The 18,432-nt window shown below is 35.4% G+C and overlaps 1 protein-coding gene across 2 annotated transcripts in view; it reads right to left on the bottom strand.

Annotated features, from left to right (window-relative positions):
• The window catches only part of GSK3B (glycogen synthase kinase 3 beta), a 209,890-nt gene that overhangs the window by 68,537 nt on the left and 122,921 nt on the right, over positions 1–18,432 (bottom strand). For both annotated transcript variants that reach the window (XM_046003800.1, XM_046003801.1), the window contains exons 4-6: positions 15,716–15,826; positions 5,675–5,805; positions 1,983–2,089 (exon numbers count right to left, since the gene is read on the bottom strand). In XM_046003800.1, the coding sequence (XP_045859756.1) occupies positions 1,983–2,089; positions 5,675–5,805; positions 15,716–15,826 (349 nt within the window). The remainder of the gene's footprint in view (positions 1–1,982; positions 2,090–5,674; positions 5,806–15,715; positions 15,827–18,432) is intronic.

Genomic DNA, 18,432 nt, shown 5'->3' with positions numbered 1-18,432 from the left:
AGGGTCAACAAATAATTTAAGAGGTCTGATATGGTGAGATGGGACAATAAATAAAGGTCAAATCCAGGCTTATCAGGGTTCAAAAGACCAAAGTTGAATCAGTGGCGTATAGTGAGTCCTAAGCCTAGAAAGTCAGATTCTGGTATTAGCCATACAAAGGAGGCTACTGGAAAGGAGGCACTCATAACATCCAGAGAAGTGATTCCTAATAGAGAAAATGGACTAAAATGCTGTTCTTTTGCAAGATGATTCCATAGAACTGCGAAGGAACATGGACATTTATAGAAGTAATGCTCTCTTAAGTGGGTAGTGAATTTTTTTTATACATGCCTTATTAATGTGTCACATGATGTGGTCATGACTTTTTTAAAAGAAGTGAACTGCATTTATTTTGGGTGACCCTAAATAGGTGACCACAACTCATCCCAGTATCTGGTATGTGAATGATCAGTATCATATATTTGAATAAAATAAAGAGCAGCTGTAAAGTCCAAGGATATTTCCAAAGATAAAGGGCTGAAATTTACTCTTGCAGAGAGTCAAGTTAACAAATAGCATGAAACAAATACCATCTTCCATTTCTTTAGTACTTTCACTAATATTTTATTTAATCTTCACAGCAACTCAGAAAGGTAGGTAGAACTGTTAGCAATCTCCACGTCATAGCTTAGCTAAGTAGTAACAGACCTAGAACACAAATCTAGTTCTACCCCAACCAAAAATACCCTTTTTGCTCTTTCTCATTTGTCCCTTAACATAACAGCAATGGTGAAACTGTCAGCATTACACACACTCACGGACACACACACACATGATTATACTCTCTATCTTCCAGTGCAGTAGGTCTCAAAGTATGGTCTGCAGAGCTCTGGGCCCCCTGGACCTTTAAAGAGGTCCTAATAAGAATATCAAGATATTATCGACCTTTTTCACAGTGTTGACATTTGCACTAATGGTGCAAAAGAAATGATAAGTAAAACTCCGGGTCCGTTGGCACAAATCAAATTGCTCTTTGGCATTTTTGTCCTTTAGGCAAAATAAAAATGGTAATGTGTTTCTGTTTAGAGGCCTGTGTTCATATCAGAAAATTTCCACTTATATTAAAAGACAAAAACTGTCCACATTCTGGTTTTTCTTTGAGTTCTATAACCATGGGTCTTTTGGGTTGGTTTGGTTTGGTATTTGCATGCTTTTCGTTCTGTTTTTGGACTAAGGAATTCTCTTCAGAAACAGAATATAACAATAAAATATTTCTGACAGCCACATGTACAGCCTAAGGTTGCTCCTCCTCTCTTAGCTTTACCATTCATGTGCAGCTGACAGGACTATGTTCACTTTTATTAGTATCCTAAAGTGGGATAGAAGAGGAAGTCATTGAAGACTGCAGCAAATTATCCCTATTCAATTCGTTCTAATCACTAAAGATCTTTTGTGAAGACTTCTACAGAATCAATGGGTTTAGCCAAACAAATTTAAAAGAATTGTTTTTTTGTGACTTGACTCAACAGCTAATAAACAACTGGGATAGTATAGTAGGAATGACAACAATATGGCCATCCTATCATTTTTATCGTCAATGTTATGGATGCAACTTCTCCAAATAGTGATCAAGCTCAGAAGTTAGTATTTCAGGGAAATTAAAATTTTAAGAAAGAGAAGATACATTTAGGATTTATTTGAAATTTTAAAAGTTAAAAACAAACATAATCATAGTGGAACCATGCAATTATAAAGGAATAGCTTTATTATCCTCTCAAAAAATCCCAGAAACCTTAATAAAAAAATAATAAATATACTTAAATACTGAGAGCTGACATTTAAAATACTCTACACATTTTTGCACATCAGTCTTTAAGGAGAAACAGACTTTAGGTCATCCCTATTTTTATATTTAAGTGAAAGTATAGATTAGTAATACTAAATTACTAAAAACAAGTTGTAATTGATAATTACAAGCCATTATATTCATATTCAGTACTTACCTATACTAGAGGTATAATCAGTGGCTCCAAAGATCAACTCTGGTGCCCTATAGTACCGAGAACAGATATACGAAACATTGGGTTCTCCTCGGACCAGCTGCTTTGCACTAATCGAAAAAAAAAAAAATAATAATAAAAGGCATAAATTCTTTAAACTTAGTGTAAACCTTAAAAGAACCTAAACTTTCATTCACAGCCCTGAACATTTATCTAAGATTCACACCATTAAATCATACAAGCAAAAAAAGAAAAATATGAACTGTAACTACCTAACAAAAGAAACTTATAATTTTAAATAACAGTAATTTTTTTTAAAAGTAGCTTTTAAAGAATGCCTTTGTCAACTGTCACCTAAGGAAAAAGAAACAGAAAGTCATAAAAGGACACATGCTGAATTTCTTGTTATCTTCTGTTCCTTGAATACTACCTCTAAAATATAAAGGAGGGCAAGAAAAGTAAGAAGTACCTCCACCCACCAAAAAACACAGTAATGGATTATAACACAAAAATGAATACTTCTTACATGAGTGTTTTTTAAACAGAAATTGATCACTCTCTTATAATCTGACTTCAGCACCAGAGTAAATATTCCAAGGCTTACCCAATCTACCCTCTTTTTCCACTATGTTGGTCAATTTATTAATTGTCTAAATATTCATTACTCAATAAATAAGACAGGTCCTCCCCTGTAGGTCAGAGATGATTCACAGCCTCTGAATTCTAACTCTGCTGTTGTAAATTTAGTTACATGTTCTCTAATCCAACTTTTATTCAAAATACTTTGACATGTATTTTAAACATTAATTAGTTTCTTTGGAGCTGTCTCTCAAGATAATTTAGAGATACATTGAAATAAACTCCTGTAGAAGTTAACTACTTTGGCATAGAAGGACAGCAAAGATAAACACAGGCAATACATACAAACAACAAAATCAAAACAGAAAGAACGTAAGTAACAGGGAAAGGGAAATTTTTGAGGTAAAGGTGTAGGAAATCAGAGTAGAGACAAATGAAAGTAGTCACAAAGGTTTCGAAGTTTGGACTTTCTTTTCTTTCTGGTCAATGATAATCCTTACCTTAACTTGTTCTTCCTTCACTACAAGTTTTGAAGAGGGAGGCAGTTTATTTTTTTAACATTCTCCCCAAGTATTGACACACAGCACTGATTTCATAAATTAACAAATATCAATCCTTGCTTTTTGGCTGCATGTAAATTAAGATACCTTTTCTGCTTAACTGATAAAAACTTTCTACTTTACAAAAGGTTTTTTATATTAGTAAGAGAGATTCCAATTATATTGTCAGAAAATTCACTATAAGACAAAAAAAGGTAATATTGGAAACTCTGCATCCTATAGATTTCCTGGATACTTGATGAAGCTACCTTCTTTTTCTTCAGATGAGGCTTGAAGTTCCTTCCCATCCTTTGAAGGATGAGAGCAACCAATATAATGACCACAGTTAGTTCTGAGAAAGCACAACTAGACCTTCAGCTACTTCTAGGCCTTATTTCATCCAGTTTAAAAAAAAAAAAAATCACTAGAAGAGAGTAATACTGTTTTATTCAAGTCACTACCAACCTGGCACTAAGAACCTAAAGTGTATCTAAAATTCTACTTGCCTAAACCAACTGTTAAAAACAAACAAAAAAGAACAACTTTGTTATTTATTGACCTATTACCACAGAGTTGAGATCCTTGTTCTAAATATATCAGAACAAAGTAATTCCTATGTTCCAATAAAATGGTCCATAGCAGCAGTGTTTTGACACTATGGTGAGAACAGAAACTACTAAACTTGATGTCTCAGTCTTCTTACAGTTCATACTGGTCAGTCACTCTCCGTGGGGAAGATACCCCATAACAGCAAAACTCATCTGATTTCAGCAGTTATGTGCACTTTGTTTCAAGTATCAGATAAAAGTTTTGATTTAATAGCCTTCAGCTTTTCTTATAGTTGAAGGAAGAGTTATAGCCTGCAAAATGAGCTGAATCCTCCAACAGGTATCTGAAATCAGTTAACTGTAAAAGGCGCATGGTCTGAAGGAGCACACCGCTGTGAGACTAAGAACTGACTCCGAAGGAGCAGATGTGCCTGTTTTTCTGACACACTCAAGAGACAGCCTATGAAGAATATCTCTTATATTAAACCTAAAATTTAAACTGTGGGCTGACACAGAAGTATTATAAAGAGGTGGAAATAGAGATATTAGGAGATGTGGATCAATATCTATAAAGAGCTGAAATGAAAAGAATTTGTGAGGATGAAAAAAAATGGAGAGAATCCAAGTTATGTGGCAATGTACTAGGGACTGAGAGGAGAAAGGCTAATCTAGGTGGGAGAAGTTTAACTGAGTGAGTTACACGAGGATATAAGCTTGGTTTCATGTTGAAAGGATACATTACAAGAAGCACAAGTTGCTGAATACTATGAAGATTAAAAGGATGACATTTTATGACACAATATAATATTACCAAGGAATTAGTTTAAGAAAACAAAGTGCACTGGAATTTGCAGAAAAGGAGAATAAGAGACTCAATATAGAGGAAAAGGAAGAAAACACTGCTACTAAGGTTAACACTGAAATGAAAAAGAATGCAGCAATGAATGCTAGTACTTTAAAAAAAAAAAACAAACAAAACTGTTCAGCAGCAAACACTTGGTTTTGGCTTAAGGTCATGATCTCGGGGTTGTGAGATCAAGTCCTGTGTTGGGCTCCCTGCTCAGGGCAGAGTCTGCTTGAGGGTCTCTCCTTCTGTCCTTCCCTTCTTACTCCCCAGCTTGCCTCTCCCCCACTTTCTAATAGATAAATAAAACCTTCAAAAAAATTAGTTATTAAGAAAGGCATATAAATACATAATAAAACATTCAAATAATACAAGGTACCATCAATGAAAAAGCAAGTTTCTCAACCACACTATACTCCCTGTTTCCCTTCCTAGGGGCAATCAATGTTATGGGTTTATTACCTCTCATTCCAGAAATAATCATATACCTATATACATGTGGCTATACCATGTTTTTAAAACATAAAAAGGAACAAGCTTTATATATAGTCCTGATCTTGTTTTTTAATTTTTCTAAGACATTATTCCTTTTTACAGTTGCATGTATTACATTAAATGTGTATATACTATAATTTATCTGGTCATTTTCCTACTGACATTGGTAAACAATCTTATGATAAAAATCCCTGTATATACACTATTTTAAAGTATTTCTAAGGGACTAATTCCTACAAATTAAAATGCTGGATAAAAGACTATACATATTTATAATTCTAACAGAATTTATTAAACTACTCGTATAAGAATCTGTAAATAGTGCATACTCCTTGAATAAGGACTATGGTATTTTTGGACTGATACTGTAAAAGGCATACAGGTTTTTTTTGGTTTTCTTTTTTTAAAATTAATTAATTTGACAGAGAGAGAGAGAGAGAGAGAGAGAGAGAGAGAGAGAAGGAACACAAGCAGAGGGAGTGAGAGAGGGAAAAGCAGGCTCCCTGCAGGGAGCCTGATGCAAGACTCAATCCCAGGGTACTGAGATCATGACCCAAGCCAAAGGCAGATGCTTAACCACTGAGCCACCCAGGTGTACCCAAAGGCATATAGTTTTAAAAGAGCATACAGGGTAGGAGGGTGGGACTGGGGAAGAGTGAAAGAAGGGAGAAGAAAAGAAAGCTAGCTTACCTTCCAAAGTCACAGAGTTTTAAGACAGCTGTATCAGGATCCAACAAGAGGTTCTGTGGTTTAATATCCCGATGGCATATTCCAAAGGAATGGATATAGGCTAAACTTCGGAACAGCTGATACATATACAACTGGAAAAAATAGTAAAAATTAATGAAGACTTTGTCCCAAACAAATCAGAATCTTTAAGCAGTAAATAAAGTAACAGATTTTCAGAAAAGAGCAGCACTCAATCTCCCGTTTAAGAGTTTCATGTCATTTATATATTAATTAGCTAATTAAAGTTGCATTAACCATGTTACATTTGCACCATCCCCCTTAATAAAATAAAAGGAAATGTCACAATGTGCTTTATAAATTTTTATTTTACTAACATCTTATCACAAGCCTCCTAAAATGGGCTATTAAAAAAAATACAGATAGAAAACCCAGAAAGGTATTTCAGATCATGTGGCTAGCAAATAACACTGTTTAGACCAGAAGCCAAGTATTGTTTTTTTCTTAGTTCACTATTCTTATTAAGTAGGTACAATTTCATCTTTAGAATATTTTCCTGAGATGTCAGCCCTAGAGCTCATTGACAGAGGGGACCAGGAAAACTCACATGTGACTGAGAAAATCTATAACCAATGATCTATCAAGACATCAGTAGCTACACCAATCTTCCTATATTATCCTTCAGAAATAAGTAGACTTCAAAATGCTATTAAAAAACATATTCTTGGGGCACCTGGGTGGCTCAGTGGGTTAAAGCCTCTGCCTTTGGCTTGGGTCATGGTCTCGGGGTCCTGGATTCGAGCCCTGCATTGGGCTCTCTGCTCAGTGCCCAATGGGGAGCCTGCTTCCTCCTCTCTCTGCCTGCCTCTCTGCCTACTTATGATCTCTGTCTGTCAAATAAATAAATAAAACCTTAAAAAAAAAAAAAAGAGTAGTGCCTACTGTGATCTCTGTGTCAAATAAATAAATATTAAAAAAAACCACACATCCTTGCTGATTATTGACATCAAATTGAAGGGATATTTATTTCAATTCTATTATTTAAAAAATACACTGAGAAACTGACTCTGCTTGGAAGAAAGACTCAGACTCTAGCTGAGTAAGACAGGGACTCTATCAAGAAAGTGAGTATATCTTAAATCTTTTTATCCCAAGGTTGGTGTTTAAATTTTTCTGACTACTTACCTTCTGACCTCTACCTCAAAGTTATATATCATGGAAAGAATTTTTGAAATGAGTTCAAATCAAGTATATCAGTATCTTGGTTAACGACAGACGACAAAGTCAAAGGTCAGGAAAGTACTGATAGAAGGTGCCACCTTCAGAGGCTACTGTTAAGACTTACTAGTTTTGTTTTGTTTTTTTTAAAGGTTTTATTTATTTGATAGACAGAGATCACAAGTAGGCACTACTCTTTTTTTTTTTTTAAAGGTTTTATTTATTTATTTGACAGACAGAGATCATAAGTAGGCAGAGAGGCAGGCAGAGAGAGGAGGAAGCAGGCTCCCCACTGAGCAGAGATCCTGATGCGATGCCGGGCAGAACCCTGGGATCCTGACCTGAGCAGAAGGCGGAGGCTTTAACCCACTGGGCCACCCAAGTGCCCCAAGACTTACTAGTTTCTTGAAGTTAACATGAGGCCTACTTTTCTTCAGACAGGCCCTGATGAAAACTACAGACAGCTCAATTTCAGTACATCCTCAATGTTATACTGAACTAAAGCTGGAAGAGTTTAAGCCTTTTCAAAAATGAAGCATGATGTAAAATGTATAAGAGATCTTCAATAAGGTCAGCATTTTGTCCCCAAAGTTAGAATTAAGGGATGTAGGGGTGCTTGGGTGGCTCAGGGGGTTAAGGCCTTTGCCTTTGGCTCAGGTCATGGTCTCAGGATCCTGGGATCAAGCCCCCCATTGGGCTCTCTGCTCAGCGGGGAGCCTGCTTTGTCCTCTCTCCCTGCCTGCTTCTCTGACTACATGCAATCTCTATCAAATAAATAAATAAAATCTTTAAAAAAAAAAAAGAATTAAGGGATGTAGGTATCCATAAAATTTAAAAAGCTTCCTAATTCTATCATGTTATTATTGTTCAAGATATCATCATATCTCCAAGTCCTAAAGCTTACTCTCACAGTTCTAGAAGTTAAATTCACTACTACTAAGAAAATAAGCTCCAATAAGAAATTAAGTTCACAGGTATTAATTTATTAAAGAAGAGATTTTACTAACTATCAGGGTGCTAATGTCTGGGTCAGCAATCACCAGTGTAAAAAAATGTTTTGTCAAAAATGCTGAAGATCTTAAACGAGGTTGAGGCATTTTTTTTACTGTATTCATTCATCTGAAAAAGCTAATCTGTATCCATTCTCCTCACTTTATCTTTTGGAAAGATAAAGAAGAAATGTACAATTTCATATCTATTTTGTTTTAGACTCTGTAAAAGTGTATTTACAGGAAAATGGAGAGGCCTTCTCTACTATCAAGATAGCAATAAGAGTAACAAGAAAAAGCTACTATTCTAAGTGCTTTGCATGAATTTTCAGTTAATCTTTATGTGATCTTTTTTAAAATTATTTTTATTTTCCATATAAAGTGCGAGGCACAGAAGATAAGCAATTTATCCAAATCAGATATTAAATACTCTATAGTGGCTTGGGAAAGTATACCTCTTTAATAATGATTTCTGTATTTTACAGTATTTTTATTCTATTAAATAAAAATATAAAAATGTAACCATTAAATAGCTTGATCACCAAGTAAATACAAGAATGATAAACTCTTAGAAACTCAGGAGATATTTAGCACATTTTGAAATTCAAGATTGACAGATTGATAGATTTTTAAAAAGATTTTATTTATTTATTTGTCAGAGAGAGAGAGACAGCGAGAGAGGGAACACAAGCAGGGGAAGTGAGAGAGGGAGAGGCAGGCTTCCCGCTGAGCAAGCAGCCAGATGTGGGGCTCAACCCCAGGACCCTGGGATCATGACCTGAGCTGAAGGTAGATGCATAACAATTGAGCCACTCAGGCACCCCTCAAGATTTATTTAATACGTACTGTCAAACCAAGCCTGTTTTACCCTTTTGTTAATAAGTTAATTCTTGCAATCACTCTGCGAGATGCATATTTATCCTCATTTTTATAGGCATGGTAACTGAAGCCCAAATGAACAGTCTGATCAGTTACAAAGTTATCAAATCTAACTCAGGTCCACTGTTCTTTCCTCTTTGCTACTAAATCTGTTTAAAACAAACAATACCTAACAATTTTATGATTCACAAAAATGCGGCCAGCTTTCTTGTGTATTCAGACCATGTTCTTTAACCTGTTTTTCAATTAAAAAAAAATTCAAGGGGCACCTGGGTGGCTCAGTGGGTTAAGCCTCTGCCTTCGGCTCAGGTCATGATCTCAGAGTCCTGGGATCGAGCCCCATATCAGGCTCTCTGCTCAGCAGGGAGCCTGCTTCCCCCTCTCTCTCTGCCTGCCTCTCTGCCTACTTGTGATCTCTCTGTCAAAAAAATAAAATCTTTTTTTTTTTAAAGATTTTATTTATTTATTTGACAGAGAGAGATCACAAGTAGGCAGAGAGGCAGGCAGAGAGAGCGAGAGGGAAGCAGGCTCCCTTCAGAGCAGAGAGCCGGATGTGGGACTCGATCCCAGGACCCCGAGATCATGACCTGAGCCGAAGGCAGCGGCTTAAACCACTGAGCCTTTAAAAAAAAAAATTCAAATTCACAATGATGATTTTCCTGGTTTCAGACTTGAATTTTTTTAATAAATTTTTTTTTAAAAGATCTTATTTATATATTTGACAGACAGACATCACAAGTAGGCAGAGATGCAGGCAGAGAGAGAGAGGAGGAAGCAGGCTCCCCGCTGAGCAGAGAGCCCAATGCAGGACTCGATCCCAGGACCCCGAGATCATGACCTAAGCTGAAGGCAGAGGCCTTAATCCCCTGAGCCACCCAGGCGTCCCTCAGACTTGAATTTTAAAACCTACTTATTTATAGAAGATGCTCATCAAAAGGCAAAGGTGCTCAAAAACTTTTTAACTTGTATATTAACCACCATCAACTACAAAGTGACCCATACTATAAAAACTGAAGAAACGTTTGAAGCAATAATATAATATAATATAATATACTCAACTTCTCCAGAAAAAGTGAAAAAGTGGATGTTAAACAATTACAAAGGACTGTAGCTGCCATTCATTCTGGTGACATGTATGCTAAACAAGCCCTTACTGGATGGTCAGGTTCATGAAGGCAAGAGTGTATGTGTTTATTATTTTTACTTCATCTCCCAATCCAGTATTTTTCACAAAAAATAGTTTTATAAAGCTAGGGAAAAACGAGTAAGTGAATGAGATCAACTTATCAATTTCAGACAATGTTTTTATCTTTTTTAAACTCTTAAAAATAAGAATAGATTTGAGTCCTAAAAAAACAACAGGCCAACACTCAGACTCTGGAAGGGCTACGGTTATATAAAAGAAGCATCCTTTTTTCCACAAGGGGGTGAAAGGAGTGTTAGATCTTTCCTTGTATGCCAACTTCAATATGCATAATAACCTTATTTTCTTTTTTACAATACAGGATGCCAGAGATCTCATCCAAGTATATGCTGTCAAAAACACAGAAAACAGGGTGCCTGGGTGGCTCAGTGGTTTAAGTTGCTGCCTTCGGCTCAGGTCATGATCTCAGGGTCCTGGGATAGAGTCCCGCATCGGGCTCTCTGCTCCATGGGGAGCCTGCTTCCCTCTCATTCTCTTTCTGCCTGCCTCTCTGTCTACTTGTGATCTCTGTCAAATAAATAAATAAAATCTTAAAAAAAAAAAAAAACTTTAAAAAACACAGAAAATATTGCGTGCCCAGGTGGTTTAGTCGGTTAAGCATCTGACTTGGTTTCGGCTCAGGTCATGATCTCAGAATCCTGGGACTGAACCCCGTGCTGGGCTCCCTGCTTGGTGCAGAGTCTGCTTTAGATTCTCTGCCCCTTCCTCTCTGCTCATGCCCTCTCTTTCTTTAAAAATATACATAATCTTTAAAACAAAACAAACCACAAAAATAAAGGCTCTTTACTACATTATTTGTAATAGCAAAAACAAAAACAAATACCTGGAGGGAAAACAACAGACCATTAGTAGGTGACCAGCTGAATAAATTAGGATATAGCCATATAATACACTAATGTGGAGCTATAAAAGGAAGGTGAAATAGCTATGTCTATCTATATTAATAAAGAGTGATCTCCGGAATGTATTTTTAACTTAAAAACTATCATGGGGGCGCCTGGGTGGCTCAGTTGGTTAAGCGACTGCCTTCAGCTCAGGTCATGATCCCAGAGTCCTGGGATCGAGTCCTGCATTGGGCTCCCTGCTCCTTGGAGAGTCTGCTTCTCCCTCTGACTTTCTCCCCTCTCATGCTCTCTCTCTCACTGTCTCTCTCTCAAATAAATAAAATCTTAAAAAAAAAAAATCATGGAGGAAAATGTACATATTACATAACTACTTACATAAAAAGGAGGTGGAAAAATAATTATATACATTTGCTTATTTTAAAAATGGGAGGACTATAAAAAATTTAAATATTTAACTGGGGGAGAGAGGAAATAGAGAAGACACAGGTATAAAAGTTAAACTTATTTGATGATAATCCTTGTTTTGTAGATTTTACTTTGGAACTACATAATATTTTATATTAATGTTGACCTAAAATTTAAAGCAAAATTAATTTTAAAAATTGTTTTTGCAGAGGGATGGGGTCAGAGGAGAAGAAGAGAGAGAATCTTAAGCAGACTCCATGTCACAGCAGGGAACCTGATGTGGGGTTCTGTCTCACAATCCTGAGATCATGACCTGAGCCAAAAACAAGAGTCAGGCTCTTAACTGACTGAGCCACCCAAGCACCTCATTAATAAAAAAATTTTAAATGCAATCTCTAATAAAAATAAAATGAAATAAACAAAGCTTGGAGTGCCTCGGTGGCTCAGTTGGTTAAGGGGCTGCCTTTGGCTCAGGTCATGATCCCAGAGTCCAAGGATCAAGTCTTGCTCGATGGGCAGCCTGCTTCTCCCTCTCCACCATCTGCACTCTCTTGTATATGCACTCTCTCTTTCTCCCGCAAATAAATATTAAAAAGAAAAAAAAAAAAAGAAATGAACAAAGCTTAATGACGCATACTCACACAGAGAGGAAATACTCAATTTTTTTAAGAGAAAAATTTTACTGTTCATACCTAATAAAATATACCATGGAAATAAAAAGAAATGCAAAGTGATCTTAAATTACTTTCACTTGATCGTGGTAGTGTCACTATTATTATTCTAAGACTATTATATGTAGAGTGTAGGACAGAACGAGTAATATACTATCACTGAAAAAAGGAATTTTTAGTGTAAGAGAAAGAAAATATAGATGGAAGATTGTTAACCCTCCTCAATATTTAATGAGCAATGTCAATCTACATTAACCTTTGAGATAAAAAAAGATGTATTTTATCTGAAAAGCTTATCAAAGTATTTTCTAACTCTGTGCACTAAAAAACCTAGAAAGAGTAACCAAACCTGTAGCAATTACCACTCCTAACATTAGAGACTGTGGTCTCTAAATATCATTTCTCACTAAAAGAATAAGGTCTCCTTGAAGAAAAGGTTGATTCCAAGTCTGGAGAAGAAATGTATAAAATGAATCTAGAACACTACCATGCTAGAAAGTGAAGAAGCTATCAAAGATTAGATTATTGAGACTCAGGCAAGAAGTTTTAAAACAAACCTACACAACAAATACCTTGTTGGTCACTTCTGGAGGAATCTGTGAACCAACTAATTATAAATTTTCGTAAATTAAGGGATATAATCAAATACATATCCTGTATTTATTATAAACTGTACCTCAGGTAATCAAATACTTGACATGGGAAACTATTTCAGCTTATAAATTTTTTTGGTTGAAGATTCCATTTATTTATTTATTTATTTATTTATTTGAGAGAGAGAGGGAGAGAGACAGGGTGAGTGGTTGGGGGAGGGAGGGAAAGGAAGGGGAAGCGAATCTCAAGTGGACTCCACGCTAAGTGCAGGGTGGATCCGACGACCTGAACTCGAAAACAAGAGCTGGATGCTCAACCAGGTAGGGCACCCAAGCGTCCCCGAGCTTATAAATACAGAATGAGTAATAACTGTAGAATATGCATATTTTGTAACCCTTTATAAATTAACAGATTTAGGCAATGATCAATGGTTATAAGCATCACAAAAAGATATTATATTCTTCCTTAGGAAACCACTCAATAATATATATGCAGTAGTCTTGAATCTTATAAAAATATATCTAATCACTAATTTGCAGGAAATACAGAAGACAGAACAACATATTAACACTACAGTAACCTAATCAGCAAAAGTCAGACCATGAAACTGCACATCAACTGACCCAGTTTGTTTAATACCAAAGTGTAAGAAAGAGTGGTCTGTAAGTTAAAAGAAAAATTAGACACATATATCAGCCAATTATAAAACGTGCACCTTACCCAATTCTAACAAAGAAACTTAAAATCACACACACACACACAGGCAATAAAAATAGTAGATATCTAAAGGTGTTAGTAATTAACTATTTGTATAGGTAGACAATGATATTGTAACTAAGCTTTTAAAAAGAAAGACCCTATCATTTACACATATATACTGAAATAGTTACAGATGAAAATAATACTATCTGTGACTTGCTTCAAAATAAAGGAAGTGGGGAGTAGAGGGTGGTATAGGTGAAACAAGAGTGGACATGAACTGATATTGTTCAAACAATATAATGGGTACATGGGGGTTCATTATTCCATTTTCTCCTTTATTTCTATTTGAAATCTTCAATAATAAAAACAAATATTTAGAGTGACCAAAGACAAGATCCTGAAACGAGTAAAATTTCTGTAGACAGATATAGGAAAAGAAAATCACTTGGCACATTTTATGTTAAATGGTGAGAAAACAGGTATTGGCTTAGCTATGGAGCAATATAAATATGCTAGGAGTAAGTAAACTTGAAGGGTAGATTCAACAGAGGTATTACTAACCCCCTCCTTGAGAATTTTGCCAATTCAAAAGAATATGACCTATCTAACTACTTTAGTAATGCTATATATTTTTTGTTTTATAGTTATTTGTGTAATTGTTTTTCTTCTTATTGGAGGAGGAATAAAGTATTTTATTAAGCTTCACATTGTTCTGCAATCATTTAGCATTTGTTTGCTGAATTAGAGTTGAAATAAAAAACTGGTCTAACTACTGTGCACATCTTATTAAATGTCCACATGTTGTTTTTAAATCTAGTGTTAAGATTTTCTATTACTTTTATTTTACAGTCCCAAAAGTGTTTTCTCATATGTTAAGTTCACCTTACAGACCAACAATGCTTAATTGTGAGCAGTAAAGAAATGAGTACAATTTTACCAACATGGAAGCTAAGTAGAGAGTAGATCGGTAACTGCCCCAAAGCACTTAACTTAATAGCAAAGTTGGGTCTCAAAACTAGGTCTTCAGGAACTAAATCTAGGGATTCTTCTGCTTCATAAATCCATCAGCATTCTTGGGGCGCCTGGGTGGCTCAGTGGGTTAAAGCCTCTGCCTTCGGCTCAGGTCATGATCCCAGAGTCCTGGGATCAAGCCCCACATCAGGCTCTCTGCTCAGCAGGGAGTCTGCTTCCACCTCTCTATCTGCCTGCCTCTCTGCCTACTTGTGACCTCTGCCTGTCAAATAAATAAATAAAATCTTAAAAATAAATAAATAAATAAATAAATCCATCAGCATTCTAAACTGAGATGTTCAAAGATTATTCTAGATTTAGGGACTTAAAAGGGATATTCTAGAGTGCAGGTTATCTTGAATAGGACCCACTATCTTAAAATTAGAATAAAGTAACTAAAGTACATTTGTAGTACAAAAACTGTGTCTTTTAGTTCCTCCTATTATCAATTTAACCACCAACTTCAACCAAGTTTGATAAGTCCAAATAAAATTACACTGGAAGCAGATTTTTAAATTCCTAGCACTGAATTCAATAGGAATACTGACTCCTAGTCATAATTATCTAGCTACCAAATTCCTGCTTTGGTACCCATTTTATCATAAAGTTTAAAATTGTAACTATTAAGCAAAATTCAGTACTCAATCTTAAGACATTCAGAGTCAGTTTTATTTTCTAGAGTCACTCCTATAAAGGATAAAATGCAAAAAATTGTATTTAGATAGCTAGACTTTGAAACTAACACCTAGTTAATTTTCACAATGTCATAGTTAAAAAATAATAATCTGTGTGTCAACCATACTTCAATAAAATTTTTTTTAAAGATCTGAATAATCTAATAACAATAACAATGACAATAATGTTTCTAATCAGCAATCAAAACTTTAATCAGAATTATGCTGGATAAATTCCTAGCAATTCTTGAGTTCTTTCACAGAACCTGACATTAGGTACTAAAAATTAAGTAACACCTTCATAGAGTCTGTACATATTTAAAATTATATGAAATTTAAACTTTAGCTAGTTATACTGTATCTATAAATGGCAACATAATGTTTAATCTCATATATATATCTTTTATAATTTTATATGATATGCCTGCTCCTTTTTCGGTCTATGCCATAATAAGAGTATCCAAAATTAAATAAATAGGTGTTATGGCCAGCAAAATTAAAATCCACAAATGTCCTGTGAAAAAATTCACTTGTCAGAAATATGACAAGATATCTTTTTTTTTTTTTTTTAAAGATTTTATTTATTTATTTGACAGAGAGAAATCACGAGAGAGGCAGGCAGAGAGACAGGAAGGGAAGCAGGCTCTCCTTTAATATGAGAGTCATGAAAGTTTAAAAGGTGAAGGTTTCATACTTTAAATTATATAAGAATTTAATGAAGATCTAGCAATACCTACTTTGCAGCTTCCCCCACTTGGTATTATATACAATAATACAGTTAAAACATAACCAGCACTTTCCTTGGCTCATTAAGTACTTTTTAAAATGGGAAATTGCTCCATTTTTACATACCTTGACATAGATCACAGGGAGCGTCTGTTTGGCTCGACTATAGTGTCTGGCAACTCTGTATACTGTTTCCGGAACATAGTCCAGCACCAGATTAAGATAGACTTCATCCTTCTGAAAGAGTTCATTAAAAACAGAAAAAACAAAATTAGAAACTAGTATTTTATATACTCAGAGCAAAATCTCTATATATTTACTCAGATTTTTTTACTTTTACTTATTCACACTTTTAAGATTCATGCATTCAATTCTAATTATACAAAAGTAATTCAGAATATAGCCATAATAGTAAAAACAAGTCTACTGTACCTTTTTACTAATAATTTCATGGTTAAAAAAAATAGCCATTTCAAAACTGTAAGATTATCAATTATATTTAAACTATTATTTTGGTAGTAAGATTTTAGAGGATATCACCTATCACAAAATTTCCTATTTTCTAGTTTGAGAATCAGTGCCCTTATATCCTATCAGGAAGCTGTCATGGTAGTAGAGTGAGTACTAAATTAGCAGTGAAGATTTCCAGCCTTTGCTCGGCTACTGACTAACGTATACTAACTAATGCAACACTTAATCTCTCTAGGCTTCAGTTCCTTCAACTAGAATATGAAAAATTGGACTAGATGTTCTTCAAAATTTCTCTACAACCTCTACAAAGAAGATTCTATGGTTACCTGATAGTCTATAGTTAGTAGAATAATCACTTGTCTTATACAAGTAACTGAAATAAAAAGAATAATTTATAAGGCAGCAAGTTACCATACTCACAAGTTTATTGCAGGTCCTATGTTTAAACATCCTTTCTCAGCAGCCTAAAGACACCAATCCAAGATCAGTAGATAGAAAGAAAGGAATTCCAACTAAGAACCAAGTAGGAAAGAGGAACAGAGTGCTACCTTTACTCTGTTCATGTGAACAATATCAGATGGGTAAAATGAAGCAGAAAACAAAGTTGAGAATCACTATCTTCAAGTCTAGAAACGGCTGCTGAAAGGGAAAATCTGTAGGTAAACAAATTTTCACAATCTTCCCAATCTGAAATCATGTTACCTACCAAAATGAAGTAAAGAATTTCAATTTCAGCATTTAAAGATGGAGGCATAAAAGAGACGACATCTAAATGGAGTATGAAAGGAGCATTTAAGGCATAGAAAAACTATGAAGGCATAGAAAAACAAGATGTGAGGTCAATGAAAAACAGCAGAGCTCAGGAAACAGTTTAGTGAGACAGCGTGCCATCGACTCTACTACCTTTTCATTATCCCTCACTCTTCCATGGTCTCCTCTCTTCTCTCCATATCCAGCTTACATCACAAGGTCTACCATCACCCTCATTCTCTAAAACGCGGTCAGTAAACAACAGCAAAGGCCTGCTGCCTGTTTTTATAAATAAAGTTTTATAGGAACATAGCAATGTCCATTCATGTAAGTATTACCTATAGCTGCTCTGGGGCAGAGCTGAGAATATAACTGAGACTATACCTGCAAAACCAAAAATATTTACTATCTGGCCCTTTATGAAAAAGTGTGCCAAGTCTGCTCTAACATATATCCTTTTCTTATATCAGACCTGTTTGATAAACCACAACCCTGGTTAAATCCAGCTACCCATTCATTCTATGCCTGTATTCAAACTGCTGAACACGGCTACAAAGAAACCTAAAACTGTGCTGCTTGGTTTCACAGTAAATTCATCATCAAGAAATTCAATTGGCCCAGCAATTATATATTTGCCTAGTCCTTTCACTTTTCCCAAATACTTGATTTCTTCTTTCAGTATGACCTCCAATACCTGTCTTCCCATCCTCACCCTCAGCTGATGACCTGGCTTGCACCATTACATGTGCCCATCTACAGCATCTAACCCCGTATGCTCCTATTTCCCTTCTCTAACTAGTGATAAAATGACTAATAACCTTTTAAAGGCAAATCCTCTACATGTAAAAAATGATACTATTCTGCTCTTCCTAATTACAATCAGCACTTCAATAATTTTCCTATCTCTCTTCATTAATTATTCTCTCTCTCTGGGAGAATTATAATCTGCATACAAACCTACTGTTATTTTTCCCATCATTAAAAAGAAAACTCAAACTGCTAATTACCACCATATTTTCTGCCCCTCTTTAATAGTAAAATAACCCCAAAGAGGTGTCTAGACTGACATTCTCCAATACCAGTCTCTTCTCATTCTCTCTGAAACTTACTCCAAATAGGACTTCATCACCACTGCTCAATAAGAATTGTTGCTTAAGATCAGTTAATGTTGCTGAATCCAATGTCAATTTTCAGTCATCACCTTATCTCTCCTTTCTACTTGACTAAGCACTACAGTCTAACATAGTTGGACCATGTTCCCCTCTTTCGAATACTTGCTTTATGTGGGTTCTAAAACACTATACTCTTCTGATTGTCATCTTACCTTAAAGACTACTCTTCTTGCTCTCCATTTCTGGCTCATTCTATTCCCCTTTCTCTCTTAAGGAATGGAGGATCCCAGGGCTCGGTCAGATCTCTGTTCTTTATGTAAGCTCACGCCTGTTATGCTCTCATCTAGTCAGGTGGTTCGATACTCTACACTGATGACTCCTAAATTCATATACATGTTGGACTTCTGCCTTTAACTCCAGACTATTATGTCATTTTGTGTACTTGACATTGCTAAGGCTTAAAACCTTAGAATCATCATTAATTCCCCCACTCTCCTCCTTCTCTTACAC

Source organism: Meles meles, chromosome 4, assembly GCF_922984935.1.
Source record: "Meles meles chromosome 4, mMelMel3.1 paternal haplotype, whole genome shotgun sequence".
In the NCBI taxonomy this organism is placed as follows: domain Eukaryota; kingdom Metazoa; phylum Chordata; class Mammalia; order Carnivora; family Mustelidae; genus Meles; species Meles meles.
This window is presented reverse-complemented; position numbering and strand designations above follow the sequence as displayed.